The sequence below is a fragment of the Cetorhinus maximus genome, chromosome 16 (assembly GCF_964194155.1).
Source record: "Cetorhinus maximus chromosome 16, sCetMax3.hap1.1, whole genome shotgun sequence".
Lineage (NCBI taxonomy): Eukaryota > Metazoa > Chordata > Chondrichthyes > Lamniformes > Cetorhinidae > Cetorhinus > Cetorhinus maximus.
Window position 1 is genome coordinate 97,574,521 of NC_135894.1, and position 20,699 is coordinate 97,595,219.

At 50.7% G+C, this 20,699-nt stretch overlaps 1 protein-coding gene across 6 annotated transcripts in view; it reads right to left on the reverse strand.

Moving 5' to 3' along the window:
- usp25 (ubiquitin specific peptidase 25) overlaps positions 1-20,699 on the reverse strand; it is a 148,935-nt gene that overhangs the window by 64,460 nt on the left and 63,776 nt on the right. For 3 of the 6 annotated variants that reach the window (XM_078560387.1, XM_078560388.1, XM_078560384.1), the window contains exons 10-16: positions 20,538-20,665; positions 19,312-19,407; positions 17,411-17,578; positions 9,861-10,069; positions 6,810-6,880; positions 6,135-6,363; positions 2,260-2,460 (exon numbers count right to left, since the gene is read on the reverse strand). In XM_078560387.1, coding sequence (XP_078416513.1) covers positions 2,260-2,460; positions 6,135-6,363; positions 6,810-6,880; positions 9,861-10,069; positions 17,411-17,578; positions 19,312-19,407; positions 20,538-20,665 — 1,102 coding nt within the window. Of the gene's footprint in view, positions 1-2,259; positions 2,461-6,134; positions 6,364-6,809; positions 6,881-9,860; positions 10,073-17,410; positions 17,579-19,311; positions 19,408-20,537; positions 20,666-20,699 lie in introns of all 6 variants that reach the window. The other 3 variants (XM_078560386.1, XM_078560385.1, XM_078560382.1) reach the window with 1 other exon arrangement.

Consider the following 20,699-nt stretch of genomic DNA (forward strand, 5'->3'; position numbering starts at 1 on the left):
CACAAAAACCGAACATTTGGTTCAAATAGTCTATGCTGGTGTTTATATGCGACATAAGCCTCTGCACACCCTTTTTGCTCTCACTTTGATGATACCACCCTGGAGTGCTGTGAAAAGTTTGGGTCTCCATACCTAAGCAAGGGTACAAATGCCATGGAGGCGGTACCGTAAATGTTTACCAGATCTATTCCTGGGCTGAGTGGGTTGTTCTATCATGAGAAGCTGAGCAAATTCAGGTGAGAGTGACTGCCCTTGACATCAAGGCAGCATTTGACCGAGTGTGGCATCAAGGAGCCCTAGCAAAACTGAAGTCAGTGGGAATCAGGGTGAAAACTCTCCGCTGGTTGGAGTCATACCAAGCACAAAGGAAGATGGTTGTTGTTGTTGAAGGTCAATCATCTCAGCTTCAGAACATCACTGCAGGAGTTCCCCAGGGTAGTGTCCTCAGCCCAACCATCTTCAGCTGCTTCATCAATGACCTTCCTCCCATCATAAGGTCAGAAGTGGGGATGTTCGCTGATGATTGCACAATGTTCTGCACCATTCGCGACTCCTCAGATGCTGAAGCAGCCCATGTCCAAATGCAGAAAGACCTGGACAATGTCCAGGCTTGGGCTGACAAGTGGCAAGTAACATTCGCGCCACACAAATGCCAAGTAATGACCATCTCCAACAAGAAAGAATCTAACCATCGCCCCTTGACGTTCAATGGCATTACCATCAATGAATCCCCCGTTATCAACATCCTGGGGGATTACCATTGATCAGAAGCTGAACTGCACTAGCCATATAAATACTATGGCTACAAGATCAGGTCAGAGGCTAGGAATCCTGCCACGAGCAATTCACCTCCTAATTCCCCAAAACCAGTCCACCATCTACAAGGCACAAGTCAGGAGTGTGATGGAATACTCCTCACTTGTCTGGATGAGTGCAGCTCCCTCAGCACTCAAGAAGCTTAACACCATCCAGGACAAAGATTGGCAGCTCACCCACAAACATTCACTCCCTTCACTACCGATGCACAGTAGCAGCAGTATATACCACCTACAAGATGGAATGCATGAATTCACCAAGGCTCCTTAGACAGCACCTTCCAAACCCATCACCACTACCATCTAGAAGGACAAGGGCAACAGATAGGTGGGAACACCACCACCTGGAAGTTCCCCTCCAAGTCACTCGCCATCCTGACTTGGAAACATAACACCATTCCTTCACTGTCGTTGGGTCAAAATCCTGGAATTCTCTTCCTAACAGCACTGTGGGTGTACTTACTCCACATGAACAGCAGCGGTTCAAGAAGGCAGCTCACCGCCACCTTCTCAAGGGCAACAAGGGATGGGCAATAAATCTGGCCCAGCCAGTGAAGCCTACATCCCGTGAATAAGTTTAGAAGAATGAGAGGAGATCTCATTGAAACATACTTGATACCAAAAGGGCTCAACAGGGTAGAGAGGTTGTTTCCACTGGCTGGTGAATCTAGAACAGAGGGCACAGTCTCAGGATAAGGGGGTTGATCATTTATGATTGAGATGAGGAGAATTTTTTTTTCACTCAACAGGTTGTGAATCTTTGTAATTGTCTATCCTAGAGGGTTGCGGATACTCAATCATGAGTATAACCAAGGTTAAGATAGATAGATCTTTGGCCTCTCAGCGAATCAAGGGATACAAGGGCAAGAAAGTAGAGGTTGAGGCAGAAGATCAGCACTGAATTGCAGAGCAGGTTTAAGGAGCCATATGGCCACCTTGTCAGCATATCCTTCCTCCATTGTGTCCCTCTCTGGCTACCTCTTAAATGCATCTAGGTTATTTGCCTCAATTCCACGTGGTAATGAGTTCCACATTCTAACCACTGTCTGGATAAAGAGCATCAGCAGATGGCAGTATGGCCAAACGCAATACTGTTCTCACTACAGACATCCACCCATAGAAGGTGCCTGATGTCTACATGCCAGAGCCAACAGACTGAGATCGGGAGTGAGAATGCTGGCTTGAATTTTCCACTCAACAGCTCACAGATGCTAAGTACCTGACTGCAAGCCTTTTTTGAGCTCAGTTACTTTATCATAGAACAGGAATTGGACCCCAGATCTTCTTGACCTGTATAGATCAGTTTTTACATAGGTGAAAAGTATAAATTTAATACAGTACTTCAAGGTATCTACTAAAACACTGCTCAAAAAATACCAACATACATGAAGAAATTGTAATTCAGAACAACAAATAAGGACACAAACTAATTTTAACCTCTCACCTGAGGTAGATGCTCCAGTGGGCTCCCTCTGCGTAGTGTGTATCTCCATTTTTTCTTGTTGGGCTTTTTTCTCCTGTTGTGCATCCCATTCTTGGAGCTCCTTCTCAAACCTTCGGTTGTCATCTCTGACATACTCTTTCAAATCGCACGGCAAGGTGTTCATTCCAGTCAATATCTGACCAGTTTCCTTATCAAACTCCTCTAAAAGAGCAACGGGAAAGGTTTTTTTTTATAGATTGTGTAAATTAAATAGCAAACAGAGCAGTTTAGAAATGAAGTGCATATCATTCCGCCTGCATATCCCACATCCTTGCTATTGCTGGCTCAAGAGATGGCAAGAAAGTGACGCATACAGACCAGGTTTGACCCCTGTTCTATGCTGAGTTCACTGACTTCAACTGTGGTGGCAATACAGGCACAACAGTTTGAATTAGCAGATTGGAATATTGAAGATCAGCCAGAATTCCTGCTCCTTCACACTATTCAGATATCCTCAGTGGAAACTGGCCCTGTGAAAATGTTGGGTGAAGACGAGATCAAGTCCAGGCTCATAGGCTTGGCCAGCCAGTTCCAAATCAGCATCCTTTCTTGAACTTTCAAAATAGCAATGCAAATTCGCTATTTTTAAAAAATAAAAATTGTCCTTGCTGTTTTAAACAGCACGCAGGGCACTGCTGGTCAATGGAAATTTCTAAGTAGCCACAGGTGTGGCTATGACAACACCATTTTAGTCACATGCACTTATATTGGTAGGCAATGTCTTACATACACACACATTACAAGTCCACCAGCAACATCTCAGGACAACTGGAGATGGGAAATAAATCTTGGCCTTGGCAGTGGCACCACATCCCCAGAATGAATAAAAGAGAAAAAGATAAATGTACTTCACACATAAATTTACTTCACAAGCATCCACCACCAATCAGCAATCAAACTAGTACTCAGTAATCTAAAAAAGACTCACACGCTGCTTTTTCCTCTCAATTTTACCAACAAATGCACAAACAATATATATATTATGAAGTGTGATAGCACAGAAACAGGCCATCAACCCAACATGCTGGTCTTTATATTCCACGTGAACCACAGTTAATTCCTTGGCTGTTATTGAATCCTGGCTGAAATGGTGAAACACTGATCCTGAACCATGAGACCACCAGGGTAGTTTTGGTAATCCAGGAAACCAGAGAGAACTCCCTGCTCTTTTCTGAATATTGTCATTGAAACTTTTACATCCACCCGAGAGGGCAGATGAAGCCTCAGTTTAATGTCTCATTAGCCCCATGATATTGTTTTATGCCAATCCAGTATTTGGATCAAGTGCCCAACAACAGTGTCTATTGCTTATTTTTTTATCAAACACAAATGTAATTAGCCACATGTGGATTCCCAATTAGCCACAACCGGCAGTGTGGACATCACTGCACTAGACCATTGGCGCACTAGCTCCAGGAACGTTGGCCATTCTGCTGCGCGAAAGTCTTGCAGGAGCACCAGACTCTTTGCTGCGATAGGTGAAATGTTAACCCAATGCTGACTGCATTTAGCGCAAAGAAGCTGCAGAGCAGGTTTCTCAATCCAAAGGCTGCTCAGTCTGAATTTTTGTATTTCAATTCCAAGTCCTGTCAAAGAACTTTGATATAAAATAATCGAAAATCTACTGCTGCCAACTTTTAGCATCAGGGAGGGATTCTCTGCCTCAGCATAACATAACTTTAAGACGATAGCTTTTCTGCTGCTCTTTCTCTCTCCCAACTCCTGCCTCTCTTTCCTTTCAAAAGGAAATTGGATGAGCACTCGAGGGAAATAAACTTAGATTAGGGAAATGGAGCTGACTGGACTGCTCCACAGAGATCTGGCATGGATTCAATGGGCCAAATGGCCTCATGTTTTGTAATGACTATGACTCCCTGCACTCAGGTCCTGCTTGCCCCCACCTTGTTTTCTTCTGGCCAATAATGTTCCTCTGGCTTGGTTCCTAATATGTCACCTCACTTTCTTCCTGCTGTTGGTACCCTTGTATCTAAAAGCCCCCTCCATGGGCAAACAGCACCTTTACAACAACTTGCATAAAATAAACTAAGCAAGCAATATAAGGAGGGAGCTGTTCTAAAAGACTAGTCAACGTGGTAGGGTTTCAGGAGAGTCTTAAAGAAGGGGGAGAGTCAGAGAGAAAGACGTTTAGGAAGACAATTCCAGAGCTCAAGACTCAGATGGTTGATGGCATGGCTGCCAGAATTGGTTGAGTGTAGGAACCTTGGAAGGCTGTAGGAGGTTACTGAGATAGAGAAGAGCGAAGCTATGCTGTGCAGGGGTTTAAACACAAATATAATAATTTTAAAGTAGTGGGCCTTCTGGAACTACAAGCCACGGTTGATCAGGGGTGATGGGTGAGCAGGAGCAATGCAGATTAGGAAATGGATAGCAAAGCTTTCGATGAGTTCAAATTTATGGAGGATGAGGTTAATTGAATCTGGAGATAAAAAAAATACATGGATGAGGGTTATGCAGCCAATGAGCTGAGGCAGGGACCAAGAACACTGATGTTACAAAGGTGAAAATAGGTGGTCTTTATGATGGAGGGGGTTTAGGGTGGAAGACCAGCTCTAGGTTTTAATAGTAGGCAGAGCCTGTGAACAATCTGTTTCGGTCCAAGACTGTAGCCAGGGCGTGGACTGGAATTGGTGGCAAGCGCAAGTATTTTGTATCGCCAAAGATGACAGAGGTCGTCTCGTGGCGCAGTGGTAGCATCCCTGCCTCTGAGTCAGAAGTTCTGGGTTCAAATCCCACTGCAGCACTTGATGACTAAGGAATGTGCATTCATAATGCGGCCAAACAGATTGGCTAATGAGTATCAACTTGTAAATCCTTCCAATGTCAATGGTAGGGGCTAAGTGTAGGAGAGATTTCTGTAATGGAAAGAAATTGGAGCCTCAGCCTTCTCAATGTTTAACTGGATGAAACTGCAGGTAATAATTGAGCAAGCATCAATTGCCATTTGTGGAAGTGTTTCTAAATTTCTACCACTCTATGCTTGTAGAAGTGTTTTCTAAAATCACTCCTGAAAGGCCTGGCTCTAATTTTTAGGCTATGCTCCCTTGTCCTAAGCTCCCCAGCCAGCAGAAATAGCTTCTCCCTATTTATCCTATCTGTTTCCCTTAACATCTTGAAAACTTTGTTCAAATCACCCTTTAACGTTCTAAAAGCGTTAGTAAATACAACCCTAGTTTTGTGTAATCTCTCCTTGCAATTTAACTCTTTGACTCCAGGTTCTATTCTGGTAAATCTATACTGCATTCCCTGCAAGGTCAATCTATCCTTCCTCGGGTGAGGTGTCCAGAGCTGCTCAAAGTACTCCAGGTGTGGTCTAACCAGGGTTTTGTACAGCTGAAGCATGGCTTCTACCGCTTTGTATTCTAGTCCTTGAAAGGCTGGAGGAAGAAGATAGAATAGTAACTTTTCACTGACAGAAGGTCAGTAACCAGTGGACACAGATTTAAGATAATCAGCAAAAAATAAATGTTTCTTTTTTACGCAGCGAGTTATAATGATCTGGAATGCACGGCCTGAAAGACTGGTGGAAACAGTAAAGTTCAATAAGGAATTGGATAAATATTTGAAAAAGAAAGTTTCAGGGACTATAGGGAAAGACCAGTGAAATGGGACTAATGGGATAGCTCTTTCATGATGGGCTGACTGGCCTCCTCCTGTGCTGTATGATTCTATGAGCAGAAACTGAGACAACAGAAGCAGAGGATTCACAGAAACACACCATCTCAAAATTAAAGATAACATTCCACCACAAATGCATTCCATACAACACACACACGACACGCCACAAGTAAAAGGCGAGTATGAGCTAATGAAAGTACCTTCTATTAAGTATCGCTCTGTGTCATTTATGTACATTAAACAGTATGCACTAGCATTCCTGTACCCGCCAAAAGAATCGCGTTCTAGTTCCTCCCAGGAGGATTTGGTAACAGCTATGTCGTTGTACTTCATCCACCTCTCGTGGTGGTGATCATGGATGTAGGCCCAGTAATGCCCAGCATTGGCCTGACCTTCATGCACTAAGACTGCATGCAATCGATAAGGAACCTAGAGCACAAAGGGAAGATATGATAAGCAAAGGCTCATTACGTTGAAGAATATACGTGTACATCAGAAACTCTAAGCTGATGCTGCAGCTTCTGTTATGCATTAAAATCAGTCAAGTCTACATTCTATTGTAACATGCTTATTTGAAATGGCTCTGCCATGTAACATGCACATAAGCTTCAAAAACAGCACTTTTGTTAAAACTCTCAATTCATATTTCATCAGATCAGTTCTAATGAAGAGTTGCAGCTGAAATCTTATCCCCTTCAGAGGTTGATGAGCCAGCTCAGTATTCTTATTTCAGAGTTCCCACCCTTCCCTGCTAGTTGTGAAAGCAATTGCAGACCAACAGAACACAGCCCGGCAGGCTCTGCCCTTCATGACCTGTTTATTCCAGTAACAGATTGCCTGAAGCTCAGTTAAAATCACACAGATATTGTGCTTACTTGCATCATGGTCTTGTCGGTGTACATCAGGTCGATTGTGCGGTGAAGCCTAGCAATGCTCTCTTGCAGATCTGAAAAACACGCCAGAAATTGTGATTGACAGCTTGAACAGGAAACGCGGTTTGCACCCCTATGGGGACAATGTCTGAACATAAATAATTCCCACTTAATATATAAGAAAATGATGACTGATTGTCTAAGCTTTGGAGAGCTTGCTTAAAAATGAATCTCGGGGGTTATCTTTTGAGTAATGATTAGCAAATTACAAAATTTTTTTCTCCACCCATTTGTCTAGGAAATTCCACAGACTTTTGCCAAGGTTGGTCTTTGTGCATGAGCCTAAACCCACAGAGAGAGCATCACAACCAAGCCCTGTGCTGTCATCACATAACAAGCACACATGTACTATAAAGGAGTCACTGCACAATTGCTAGCCTAAATGCCAAATATAATGTCCAAGCTTAAATGTGCAAAATCAGCTTAAATGCTAAAGTTTAAGTTGAAATGGGTAGTGTTCCAATCCCAAGTGCCACCATCCTTCATAAAACACCATCCTTCATAAAATAAAAACAGAAAATGTCACTCCATCGCCAACCAGGAGCAGGCTAACATTTCAGGTATAGACACGCATCAGAACATGCTTGTGTTCTGCCAAGGCTTCTACTCAAATCACCAAACCATTTGTTATTATTGGGGAAGTCAAGAGTTATGGGGAACACACAGTTCAGGCCAATATGAGATAAGCCATGATCATTTTGAACAGCAGTGGAGGCTCGAGGGGCTGAATAGGGTACTCTTGTTCCTATTTCTTATGTATCCTCAGATCCTGGGAGATCTGGATCAGAATATTGGCGTTGGCGTGTAGGGGCTGGGTCCAACACGCCAACGCGCAAAATGGCGCGTGTCATTTTGATATTTCGTTGGGCGGGCGCCCGCCGATCTGTCAACAGCCTATTAAGGCCATTAAAAAACTAATTAAAGTTATTAGCATTGCTGCCCTTCCAACCTTGAGATTGGCGGGCAGGTGAAGAGCCTAAGCAGTCTTCGCATTTTTCAAGAAACCTCGTCCACGGGCGGGACGAGGTTTCCTGAAGGTTTAATAAATTAATTAATTTTGCTAAATTGGCAAACATGCCCCCAGCTCGTGTGACATTGTCTATATAGGTTTTCTCTTTATTTATTAAAAAGTTTCATTATGTACTTCATCTGCCTGAGGAACTCTCCCTCCTCCCCACGCCCGCACAGGTAGTGCTGAGTGCTCCAGAACGCGCATTACGCTGGGCGGGCCCTAATTGGCCCGTCTACGTAAAATTACGTTGCGCAGCCGATCGCGGGCGGCGATCGGTTCCGCGCCCGCCCCCACCCAGCCTGCCCGACATAGGTAAGATGTAGCCCCTGCTGTTTACTGCCAGGGTTTTCTAGTTTAGGATTTCAAGGATTTTCCCTATGCTCAAATGATTAGCACAACAAGAAGTATAAAATTAAAACAATGGCACCAATGAGAGGTCACAATTAAATGTCTATGTCAACCCATGAGAATTAAGTTTAATTGCTTTACTCATTCAGCCAAGACTTTTTTTTTTAGCACTTTCCTAGCTTCCCAATATACATCTTCATCATGCTTATTGTTTCTTTCAGTTCTTTCATCGGATGAACCTAACCAGAAGCTGTTCTGCAAAGACAAAGATCCATCAGACAGCCACTGAACCAGGGGCAAGTCAACTAAGCAGCCAAGGTAATAATGAACCATAGCTTGAAAGTGGGAGAAGGACTCTTCCCTAACCTGTTCCAATTTCAAGTTCACCTGAAAACCAACCTCCTGGAGAGTTGACTACAACAGGCTTCTCAGATTACTGAAAATCCTCTGCTTCACAAGACCTTCACTTCATCTAAATCATCAACACATCTAAGAAACTACAAGCCTGCCACAAAACAGATGGAGACAGGCATACATTGGAATTGTATCGTTTCACCTTCATCTGTATTGAATCTTTGTGTGTGTGAGAGTCAAGTGTGTAAGACATCGCGTTTTAAGCCTCCGGGGAAAATGTGTGAAAATAAATAGTTTTCTTTACTTAAAAGGACACAAAAAAAGCTTCCTGCTGGCATTATTTAAATTGGGACAATCACTCTGAGGATAAGAAAACACACACCTTTTACATACAAACATATTGATCCCGGCAATAAAAGGGACACAAATTCTGCCTGCAACGCTATGCCTGAGGTGGTATGGGGCATTCTCCTTGTATCACTATGGTTCTTGCAGTGATGGGCAATTCTACAGTGTCTTCTCTTGGGATGTTACTGACCCATCTCCAGTTTCCCCGAGAACTACTCAGTTTGTAAATCATGACTATGCCAGACCGGGTAAGGGTGGCAAGATCCCTTCCCTGAAGAACATTAGCGAACCATCAAAGCCTTCACAACAATCTGCAGGTTTCAGAGCCATCTTCTAGTGTTGGCCCAAAACACCGAGATTTAGTGAATTTAATTTCACAATTTTTTTGTATTCTTTCACAGGATGTGGGTGTCGCTGGCTAGGCCAGCATTTATTGGCCTTCCCTAATTGCCCTTGAAAAGATGGTGGGGAGCTGCCTTCTTGGACCACTGCAGTCCATGTGGTTGTGGATTTGGGAGTTGCTGTCCAAGGAGCCTTGGTGAGTTTCTGCAGTGCATCTTGTAGGTGGTACACTGTGCATCAGTGGTGGGGGGAATGAATTTACCGTGATTAATTTGAATTCTTGATTACTAGCTCAGTACAATAATACACTACTGCACCTTCATTCTTTCCCATAATCTCAAACTCCTGAAATACCTCAGTCTTTCCTTCCTCATTCAACTTAAAGGCATTTAGAATGATCTAATCATGAATACTTAGGCTGAGAATCTCTTTTCGGTTTTGATGGAAATCTACCTAAGGGCCTCACCTTTCTTCTGGGCTCCTCAATAAATTATCAAACAGCTCAGTAGTGGGCAACAGGTTTTACTGAGAAATAATACTACCTCACAGAGGGTAGAGATTCAGATCAGAGAGGGGGAAGAAAGTCATACCTCTAGTGTCATTCTCCACCTCCATCCTCCAGCGATGTAGACAACCCTCCAACACCCTCAACTCGTCCTCCGTGATATGCCGTGGTGCAGGATGCATCGGAATTTCCGGTGGAACCCTCGACTGTGTGAAAGGTTTGTGAACTACTGGCCGCTGAAGAGGGGGTGTGCAGGGAGCTTCCGTGGGTGCCAAGGGTCCTTGTTCCATTGGGCTACTGGCAGTTTTTGTACAATGAAAACGGGATGGTTAATCTTTCGAAGCATTTCTGTACCTATTCCAACATCTAAATCCATGTAGATCCTGAACTCCATATGATGCTTTATTAAGAGTCAGGCTACCCCCCCAATCAAAACAAAATAATAATTCTTAGTTCATCCTGAAGTACTTAACATCACCAGCCACCCCTAGCCAAGTAGTCCTCATGCTCTACTAAAACCACTTCCAAATCTGGTAAGTGAGAGGGTGTAGCAGGCGGATTCTCCCTCAAATTTACTCATTCTTTATAAGGCAGTATCTGCCCCACACTCCCCATCTAAAGAACAATACAGCTAAGAAAGAGAGGGGACAATAGAGTGGATGCACGTTTCAGCTCTGCACAGCTCTGTTACCAATGGGCTTTCATTTTTAACAAGGAGCGCACTGAGTATCTTAAAATTGTTCAGCAATGTGAAGGATGAAAATATTTTACGCATTCAGCAGCAAGCAAGAAAGGTAGCGGGGATGAGAGTGCACGGCGGCGAGCGGGGATGAGAGTGCACGGCGGCGAGCGGGGATGAGAGTGCACGGCGGCGAGCGGGGATGAGAGTGCACGGCGGCGAGCGGGGATGAGAGTGCACGGCGGCGAGCGGGGATGAGAGTGCACGGCGGCGAGCGGGGATGAGAGTGCACGGCGGCGAGCGGGGATGAGAGTGCACGGCGGCGAGCGGGGATGAGAGTGCACGGCGGCGAGCGGGGATGAGAGTGCACGGCGGCGAGCGGGGATGAGAGTGCACGGCGGCGAGCGGGGATGAGAGTGCACGGCGGCGAGCGGGGATGAGAGTGCACGGCGGCGAGCGGGGATGAGAGTGCACGGCGGCGAGCGGGGATGAGAGTGCACGGCGGCGAGCGGGGATGAGAGTGCACGGCGGCGAGCGGGGATGAGAGTGCACGGCGGCGAGCGGGGATGAGAGTGCACGGCGGCGAGCGGGGATGAGAGTGCACGGCGGCGAGCGGGGATGAGAGTGCACGGCGAAGAGCGGGGATGAGAGTGCACGGCGGCGAGCGGGGATGAGAGTGCATGATAACCCTGATATTTAGAGTGAGCCTAATGGACACATGCTGCCCCCACGCACACACTTTCTCCTCCCTCTCTTCCCACACACCCTTCCCCTACAAAACCCCTCACATCCTCTCCTTTTCCCCACTCTCAACCTCTCCCCCCACCACCCTCTCCGGCCTCCAACCCTCACAACCCTCTCAACCCCTCTCCAACCCTTATACTCCCTCACCCCCGACACTCCCTCACAGTTTGCCCCCGTGCACACACATTCTCCTCCCTCTCTCCCCACACACTTCCCTAACACATCCCATCCCCCCTACACAACCCCTCACACCCCCCTCTCTGCCCTCCCCTCACACCCCCCTCTCCGCCCTCCCCTCACACCCCCCTCTCCGCCCTCCCCTCACACCCCCCTCTCCGCCCTCCCCTCACACCCCCCTCTCCGACCTCCCCTCACACACCCCTCTCCGCCCTCCCCTCACAAGCCCCTCTCTGCCCTCCCCTCACAACCCCCTCTCCTCACACGCCCCTCCCTGCCCTCCCCTCACAACCCCCTCTCCCCACCGCGTCACACGCCCCTCACAACCCCCCACTCACAACCCCCCTCCCCTCTCCACCCCCTCCCCTCACAGCCCCCTCCCCTCTCCACCCCCTCCCCTCACAGCCCCCTCCCCTCGCAACCCCCTCGCCCTCTCCCCTCGCAACCTCCTCCCCTCGCAACCCCCTCGCCCTCTCCCCTCGCAACCCCCTCCCCTCGCAACCGCCTCGCCCCCTCCCCTCGCAAACCCCTCTCCCCCCTCCCCTCACAAACCCCTCTCCCCCCTCCCCTCACAAACCCCTCTCCCCCCTCCCCTCACAAACCCCTCTCCCCCCTCCCCTCACAAACCCCTCTCCCCCCTCCCCTCACAAACCCCTCTCCCCTCTCCCCTCACAAACCCCTCTCCCCCCTCCCCTCACAAACCCCTCTCCCCCTCCCCTCACATACCCCACTCCCTCACAACCCCCTCTCCTCACACGCCCATCACAACCCCCCTCCCCTCACAACTCCCTCCCCTCACAGCCTCCTCGCCCACTCCCCTCACAACCCCCTCCCCTCTCAACCCCCTCTCCTCACACGCCCCTCCCTGCCCTCCCCTCACAACCCCCTCTCCTCACATGCCCCTCCCTGTCCTCCCCTCACAACCCCCTCTCCCCTCTCCTCTCTCAACCCCCTCTCCTCACACGCCCCTCCCTGCCCTCCACTCACAACCCCCTCTCCCGCCTCCCCTCACAACCCCCTCTTCTCACACACCCCTCACAACCCCCCTCCCCTCTCCACCCCCTCCCTGCCCTCCCCTCACAACCCCCTCTCCCCCCTCCCCTCTCAACCCCCTCTCCTCACACGCCCCTCCCTGCCCTCCCCTCACAACCCCCTCTCCCCCCTCCCCTCTCAACCCCCTCTCCTCACACGCCCCTCCCTGCCCTCCACTCACAACCCCCTCTCCCCCCTCCCCTCACAACCCCCTCTTCTCACACACCCCTCACAACCCCCCTCCCCTCACAAACCCCCTCCCCTCTCCACCCCCTCCCCTCACAGCCCCCTCGCCCCCTCCCCTCACACGCCCCTCCCTGCCCTCCCCTCACAACCCCCTCTCCTCACACGCCCCTCCCTGCCCTCCCCTCACAACCCCCTCTCCCCACCTCCTCACACGCCCCTCACAACCCCCCACTCACAACCCACCTCCCCTCTCCAACCTCTCCCCTCACAGCCCCCTCCCCTCACAAACCCCTCTCCCCCCTCCCCTCACAAACCCCACTCCCCTCACAACCCCCTCTCCACACGCCCCTCACAACGCCCCTCCCCTCTCCACACCCTCCCCTCACAACCCCCTCCCCTCACAACCCCCTCTCCCCCCTCCCCTTTCAACCCCCTCTCCTCACACGCCCCTCCCTGCCCTCCCCTCACCTCACACGCCCCTCCCTGCCCTCCCCTCACAACCCCCTCTCCCCCCTCCCCTCTCAACCCCCTCTCCTCACACGCCCCTCCCTGCCCTCCACTCACAACCCCCTCTCCCCCCTCCCCTCACAACCCCCTCTTTTCACACACCCCTCACAACCCCCCTCCCCTCACAAACCCCCTCCCCTCTCCACCCCCTCCCCTCACAGCCCCCTCGCCCCCTCCCCTCACACGCCCCTCCCTGCCCTCCCCTCACAACCCCCTCTCCTCACACGCCCCTCCCTGCCCTCCCCTCACAACCCCCTCTCCCCACCTCCTCACACGCCCCTCACAACCCCCCACTCACAACCCCCCTCCCCTCTCCAACCCCTCCCCTCACAACCCCCTCGTCCCCTCCCCTCGCAACCCCCTTGCCCCCTCCCCTCGCAACCCCCTCGCCCCCTCCCCTCGCAAACCCCTCGCCCCCTCCCCTCACAAACCCCTCTCCCCCTCCCCTCACAAACACCTCTCCCCCCTCCCCTCACAAACCCCTCTCCCCCCTCCCCTCACAAACCCCTCTCCCCCCTCCCTCACAAACCCCTCTCCCCCCTCCCCTCACAAACCCCTCTCCCCCCTCCCCTCACAAACCCCACTCCCCTCACAACCCCCTCTCCTCACATGCCCCTCACAACCCCCCTCCCCTCTCCACACCCTCCCCTCACAGTCCCCTCACCCACTCCCCTCACAACCCCCTCCCCTCACAACCCCCTCTCCCCCTCCCCTCTCAACCCCCTCTCCTCACACGCCCCTCCCTGCCTTCCCTCACAAACCCCTCTCCCCCTCCCCTCACAATCCCCTCTCCTCACACGCCCCTCCCTGCCTCCCCTCACAAACCCCTCTCCCCCCTCCCCTCACAATCCCCTCTTCTCACACACCCCTCACAACCCCGCTCCCCTCACAACCCCCTCCCCTCACAACCCCCCTCCTCTCTCCACCCCCTCACAGCCCCCTCGCCTCACACGCCCCTCCCTGCCCTCCCCTCACAACGCCCTCTCCCCTCACAAACCCCTCTCCTCACACGCCCCTCACAACCCCCCTCCTCTCACAACCCCCCTCCCTCTCCGCCCCCTTGCCCCCTCCCCTAACCCCCTCTCCAACCTCGCCTCCTCCCCTCACAAACCCCTCTCCCCCCTCCCTCACAAACCCCTCTCCCCCCTCCCCTCACAAACCCCTCTCCCCCCTCCCCTCACAAACCCCTCTCCCCCCTCCCCTCACAAACCCCTCTCCCCCCTCCCCTCACAAACCCCTCTCCCCCCTCCCCTCACAAACCCCTCTCCCCCCTCCCCTCACAAACCCCTCTCCCCCCTCCCCTCACAAACCCCTCTCCCCATCCCTCACAAACCCCTCTCCCCCATCCCCTCACAAACCCCTCTCCCCCATCCCCTCACAAACCCCTCTCCCCCCTCCCCTCACAAACCCCCCTCCCCTCACAAACCCCTCTCCCCTCACAAACCCCTCTCCCCTCACAAACCCCTCTCCCCTCACAAAGCCCTCTCCCCTCACAAACCCCTCTCCCCCCTCCCCTCACAACGCCCCACCCCTCACAACCCCCTCTCCACCCTCCCCTCACACCCCCTCTCCACCCTCCCCTCACACCCCCTCTCCATCCCTCCTCACCCACACCCCCTCTCCCCCACAGCCTCACTCTCATTCCCTCTCCCCCCAGCCTCACCCACACCCCCCCGCCTCACCTACGCACCTCCCCACCCCCACCTCACCCACCCACACCCAGTCACCTCCCCACCCCACCCACACCCAGTCACCTCCCACCCCACCCACACCCACTCACCTCCCCACCCCACCCACACCCACTCACCTCCCCACCCCACCCACACCCACTCACCTCCCACCCCACCCACACCCACTCACCTCCCCACCCCACCCACACCCACTCACCTCCCCACCCCACCCACACCCACTCACCTCCCCACCCCACCCACACACCTCCCCACCCCACCCACACCCACACACCTCCCCACCCCACCCACACCCACACACCTCCCCACCCCACCCACACACCTCCCCACCCCACCCACACCCCTCCCCACCCCACCCACACCCACACACCTCCCCACCCCACCCACACCCACACACCTCCCCACCCCACCCACACCCACACACCACCCCACCCCACCCACACCCACACACCTCCCCACCCCACCCACACCCACACACCTCCCCACCCCACCCACACCCACACACCTCCCCACCCCACCCACACACCTCCCCACCCCACCCACACCCACACACCTCCCCACCCCACCCACACCCACACACCTCCCCACCCCACCCACACCCACACACCTCCCCACCCCCACCCACACACCTCCCCACCCACACCCACACACCTCCCCACCCCACCCACACCCACACACCTCCCCACCCCACCCACACCCACACACCTCCCCACCCCACCCACACCCACACACCTCCCCACCCCACCCACACCCACACACCTCCCCACCCCACCCACACCCACACACCTCCCCACCCCACCCACACCCACACACCTCCCCACCCCACCCACACACCTCCCCACCCCACCCACACCCACACACCTCCCCACCCCACCCACACCCACTCACCTCCCCACCCCACCCACACACCTCCCCACCCCATCCACACTCACTCACCTCACACTCCCTCATCCCCACCTCACCCACCCACACCCACTCACCTCCCCACCCCACCCACACCCACTCACCTCCCCACCCCACCCACACCCACTCACCTCCCCACCCCACCCACACACCTTCCCACCCCAACCACACACCTCCCCACCCCATCCACACTCACTCACCTCACACTCCCTCATCCCCACCTCACCCACCCACACCCTCTCACCTCCCCACCCCACCCACACACACTCACCTCTCCACCCCACCCACACACCTCCCCACTCACACCCACTCACCTCCCCACCCCACCCACACCCACTCACCTCCCCACCCCACCCACACCCACTCACCTCCCCACCCACACCCACCCACCTCCCCACCCACACCCACCCACCTCCCCACCCCACCCACCCACCTCCCCACCCCACCCACACACCTCCCCACCCACACCCACACACCTCCCCACCCCACCCACACCCACACACCTCCCCACCCCACCCACACCCACACACCTCCCCACCCCACCCACACCCATTCACCTTCCCACCCCAACCACACCCACACACCTCCCCACCCCATCCACACCCTCTCACCTCCCCACCCCATCCACACTCACTCACCTCACACTCCCTCATTCCCGCCTCACCCACGCTCCCTCATCCCTGCCTCACCCACGCTCCCTCGTCCCTGCCACACCTATACTTCATCTCCCCCGCCTGACCCACACTCTCTCACCACCACCCCCCCGCCAGCCCCACACAAACACTCTCTCTCACCCCTTCACATACTCTCTCATACAGTCTCCAGTCACTCAGACCGTCAGCGGGCCCCGCTCCCGCTGCCTCGTGCTCCACTCTGGATGTCTGTCGCTCCCCGGCCCTCAGGTCCCTGCCCGTGAGCCCCCTCGGCCCTCAGTTTCCCGTCTGTGGGTCTCCCCCCCCGGCCCTCAACCCTTGGCTCTCTGGGCCCCGAACGCATTGCTATGATACGGCTGGTGTTCTCTGCTCCTTCAAGCACAAGTTGATTCTCACCAGTGAGCCTATCAGCAGCAAACATGGAGGGAAAATGGCCTGTGATTGGAGGAGCAGTTCCGTGCAGAATCTCCCATTCAAACTTACCTGTTTGACCAGGACTTTGAAAACTGGGTCCGGGGGCCGCATAGAGGAGCATCGTGGGCCGTATGTTGGAACAAGCCTGTACAATAGGTACGAAAAATATTCCTATTTCCTACATCAGCCATTCTGCGGCCTCTCAAGCTGCATGAGAACTAGGGGTCACAGTGATAGGGGTTGCCCACTTAGGACAGAGATGAGGGGAAATTTCTTCACTCAGAGGGCTGTGAACCTTTGGAATTCTCTACCTCAGGTAGTTGTGGATACTCGGTCCTTGAGTATACTCACAACAGAGATCGATAAAGTTTTGGGTACTAAGGGAATAAAGGGATACGGTTAATGGGCGGGAAGGTGCAGCTGCAGTAGAAAATCAAGCATGATTCTACTGAATGGCAGGGCAGGGCAGGTTTAGAGGCTGAATAGTCCACCCCTGTTCCTATTTTTTTATGTTCTTATGACTTCAAAGTAATCAGCTGAAATATATGAGAGATGTGAAGAGGTACTATATGAATGTAACTTTTTCAAGAAAATTCAACAAGGTATTTGTTTCTTGCTAATTTATACAGAATGTCCTGCTTTAGCTACAAACCTCTCTTGCCTGGCTGTTGTCTGAGGTGCTGTCGTGGTACCGGGCGGAGCAGTTTCAACATCATCCACCGGTGAGGTGCACACAGGCTTACTCGAGGCAAACTCCAAGGCATACTGGAGAACATCTGCCAGTGGGAATCGTTTGGGGCCAGAACCATAGCTTAGGTACCTGCCAAGAGAAAAAGAGAGCCAATGGGATTGGGGGCAGTAGAGAAAGGAGAAAGAGGGAGAAGAAAAAGAAAGGGAGGAAGAGAAAGAAAAAGCGAGAGAGAGAAATTATGTTAAAAGGGAGAAAAATAGTGAGAGAGAAAAACAGGAATCAAAAGTTTGTTTAAATTAGCACTACCAGGATCTGTCCAAATGGGTTTAAGCACTAGTTAGTGTGCCAATTTGGCTTAGCTGGTAATACTTTTGAAGGACTTGAGCACATAATTCACCTGGCATTTCAATACTGCACTGAAGGGGTGCTGCATTTTCAGAGATGCTGTCTGTTGCATGAATTTAATTTGCTTGTGCTTCTGTGAAGTGCACTGTTTCCTTCTGCAACCTTAAAAGGTGCTATATAAATGCATTGTTGGAACACTAAACAAAGATCTTATATCTGCCTGTTCAGGTAGATGCAAAAGATCCCAAGGCACTTTTCCTAAGAAGAGCTGTGCAATGGACCAAAACAGATCAACAGGGTATCTGCCTACATCACAACAATGACTACACTTCAAAAGTAATTATTTGTGAAGCATTTTAAGATGTCAAGAGGCGATATAATAAGAGGTGAAATATAAATGCAAGCTCTTCTTCATCCTCAGATGTTTTTAGCCACAATAAAAACAATGTGCACATTACCACCTTGTAGGCGATTTTTCAGTGCCTATTTGCAAGTTAATTTCTCCCTTCTTTGCGTTAATCTACCTGTGGTTCAACCACCTTTACTCCAGACAACATTGCCTGACTAAACGCTGCTTCTAACATTTTTTTTTTTCATTGTATCCCGTCCTCCTGTTCTCTTGGGGATGAATCTTGCTGGGCTAACCCTCTCACATTGAGTGGCTTTTCTTAATGGGGAACCTTGGACAATGAGCACCAGCCTAAGGGGGAGGAATAGACATCACTGTTGAGGGCGACCCTGTTCTCACCCAACATCACTTTCCAGGAAAGGTTACTGGATATCAATCAGGAGCCAGAACCCTGGCTAATTACCCCCTCCCGTCATCAGCAATTCAAATCTGGGACTATTCTGGAACATTTGTCTCAGTCCTACACTAGCTAAATCGTTGATGCACTAAATTATAATTAATTAAAGGAGAGTCTCCTCCTTTATTCCTTCATGGGATGTGGGTGTCATTGGGAAGGTCAGCATTTGTTGCCCATCCCTATTCACCCTTGAACTGAGTGGTTTGCTAGGCCATTTCAGAGCGCAACTAAGAGTCAACCATATTGCTGTGGGTCTGGAGCCACATGCAGGCCAGACCAGGTAAGGGCGGTAGATTTCCTTCCCTAAAGGACATTAGTGAATCAGGTGTTTTTTTTTTATGACAATCAATGATAATTTCATGGTCACTAGCTTTCAATTCCAGGTTTTTTTATTAACTGAATTTAAATCCCACCAGCTGCCATGTCCCCAGTGCCTCTGGATTACCAGTCCAGTGACATTACCGCGACTCCATCATCTCCTCCAATCTTAAATGATCTAACTCCATCAAGATATCCTTCTACTTCTTTCTTCCTCCTGGGTTTATCTAGCATCGCCTTAAATGCATCTACCCCAAATTCTGACCAGAAAGAAGAGGCACAACCTCAGCACAAAAGAGCTGTTGTTTATCTATTAGACTCTAGATCAGGTTACATTACTGGGACTGCTCATTTCTAACTAAAATTCTCCATCAAAGCTCCTTGTTCTCGTACCTTTCCAGTCGCTGCTGCAACACGGTAAGGTGGTCTTTCAGCCGTCGTATCTCTTCCCGTTTGATTCTGGTGATTTCTCGGTTTTTATCCATGTACCTGTATTTTTAACCAATAGTACAATCCAATTAAGAAGAAATGATCTCACTCCCTAAAACATGATAATCAAACGCATCAAGTTGGCAGGTACGAGATCAAAGAATTATATAGGACAGGCGGTGGCCAGTTGGTCCATTGTGCCTGTGCTAGCTCTTGAAAAGAACTATCAAATACATCCCTGTCTTTCTTCATAGCCCTGCAATTTTATTTTCCTTTTTGGGTAAATATGTAATCCTCATTTGAAAGTTACTATTGAATCTGCTTCCACCACCATAGGTAGTGCATTCCAGATTATAACAACTCATTGTGTAAAAAAGATTCTAATCTGCCCTGGATCATTTGCTGATGATCATAAATCCGTATCCTCTGGTTCCTGATGTTGTAAAGAGTATCTCCAATTATATTCCCTTCATTATTTTTTAATATAAAGGAGAATGTAGTGAAGGTGGAGACATAACTGAATTGCCAAATTACAACCATTGCAATCTTTGCATTGTGAAATAGTCTCTGACATTGTATTTGATTCAGAGTGAATTGATAAGGTGAACTGAATAAACATCAGTGGAGAAAGGGGACTGAGGAAGTAGCATTGCTTGATAGTGTTTTTCCCAGGAGCGGTCAGGGAAGGAATGTAGTATTCCAAAAGCAGAGGATTGGTACGTGGTGGTGGTACAGTGGAGGGAAATAGTGATGGGAATCCGGGTTAGAATCAAACTTGCACCTCTGCATGAATTGAGCTCGATGGCCACGATAAGTCTGGACTTTCCTGTGTTGCAAACAGTCCTAAGCTACAGGGCTGGAATGGAGAATGTTGGAACTTCCTCTGCAGTTTGGACAAAAATAAAAGACATACTTCACACACGGAGGACGTTCTCAGTTCTAAGCTCTATGATTGTCGCCCTAAGCCTCTGTCTCGCTGCCTTCTTTAAGAAGCTCCCTAAAGCCGTACCACTTTGGCCAAGTGTTTGGGTCACCTGTCCTAATTTCTTCTTAAATTTAGTCAAATTTTGTCTGCTCACACTCTTATGAAGCATGTTACATTGCTTTACTACATTAAAATGTTATATAAATGCAATCTGTCTTCTTTCTGTGAGCACCAGGATGCTGTGCAAATTACAGGGCTGCAGTACCTGTCCATGTATAAGACGGATGGAAATTCCAATTTGTGGTGGATCTTCTCAGGCCTTCCCAAAGCTTGATTAAACTCAAATCTGGAAAGTTCGAAGGTTAGGACGGGTGGAAGCGCAGTGAACCAGTGCTGTGGGAACAGAAGACAAGCAGTTGTTGCAACT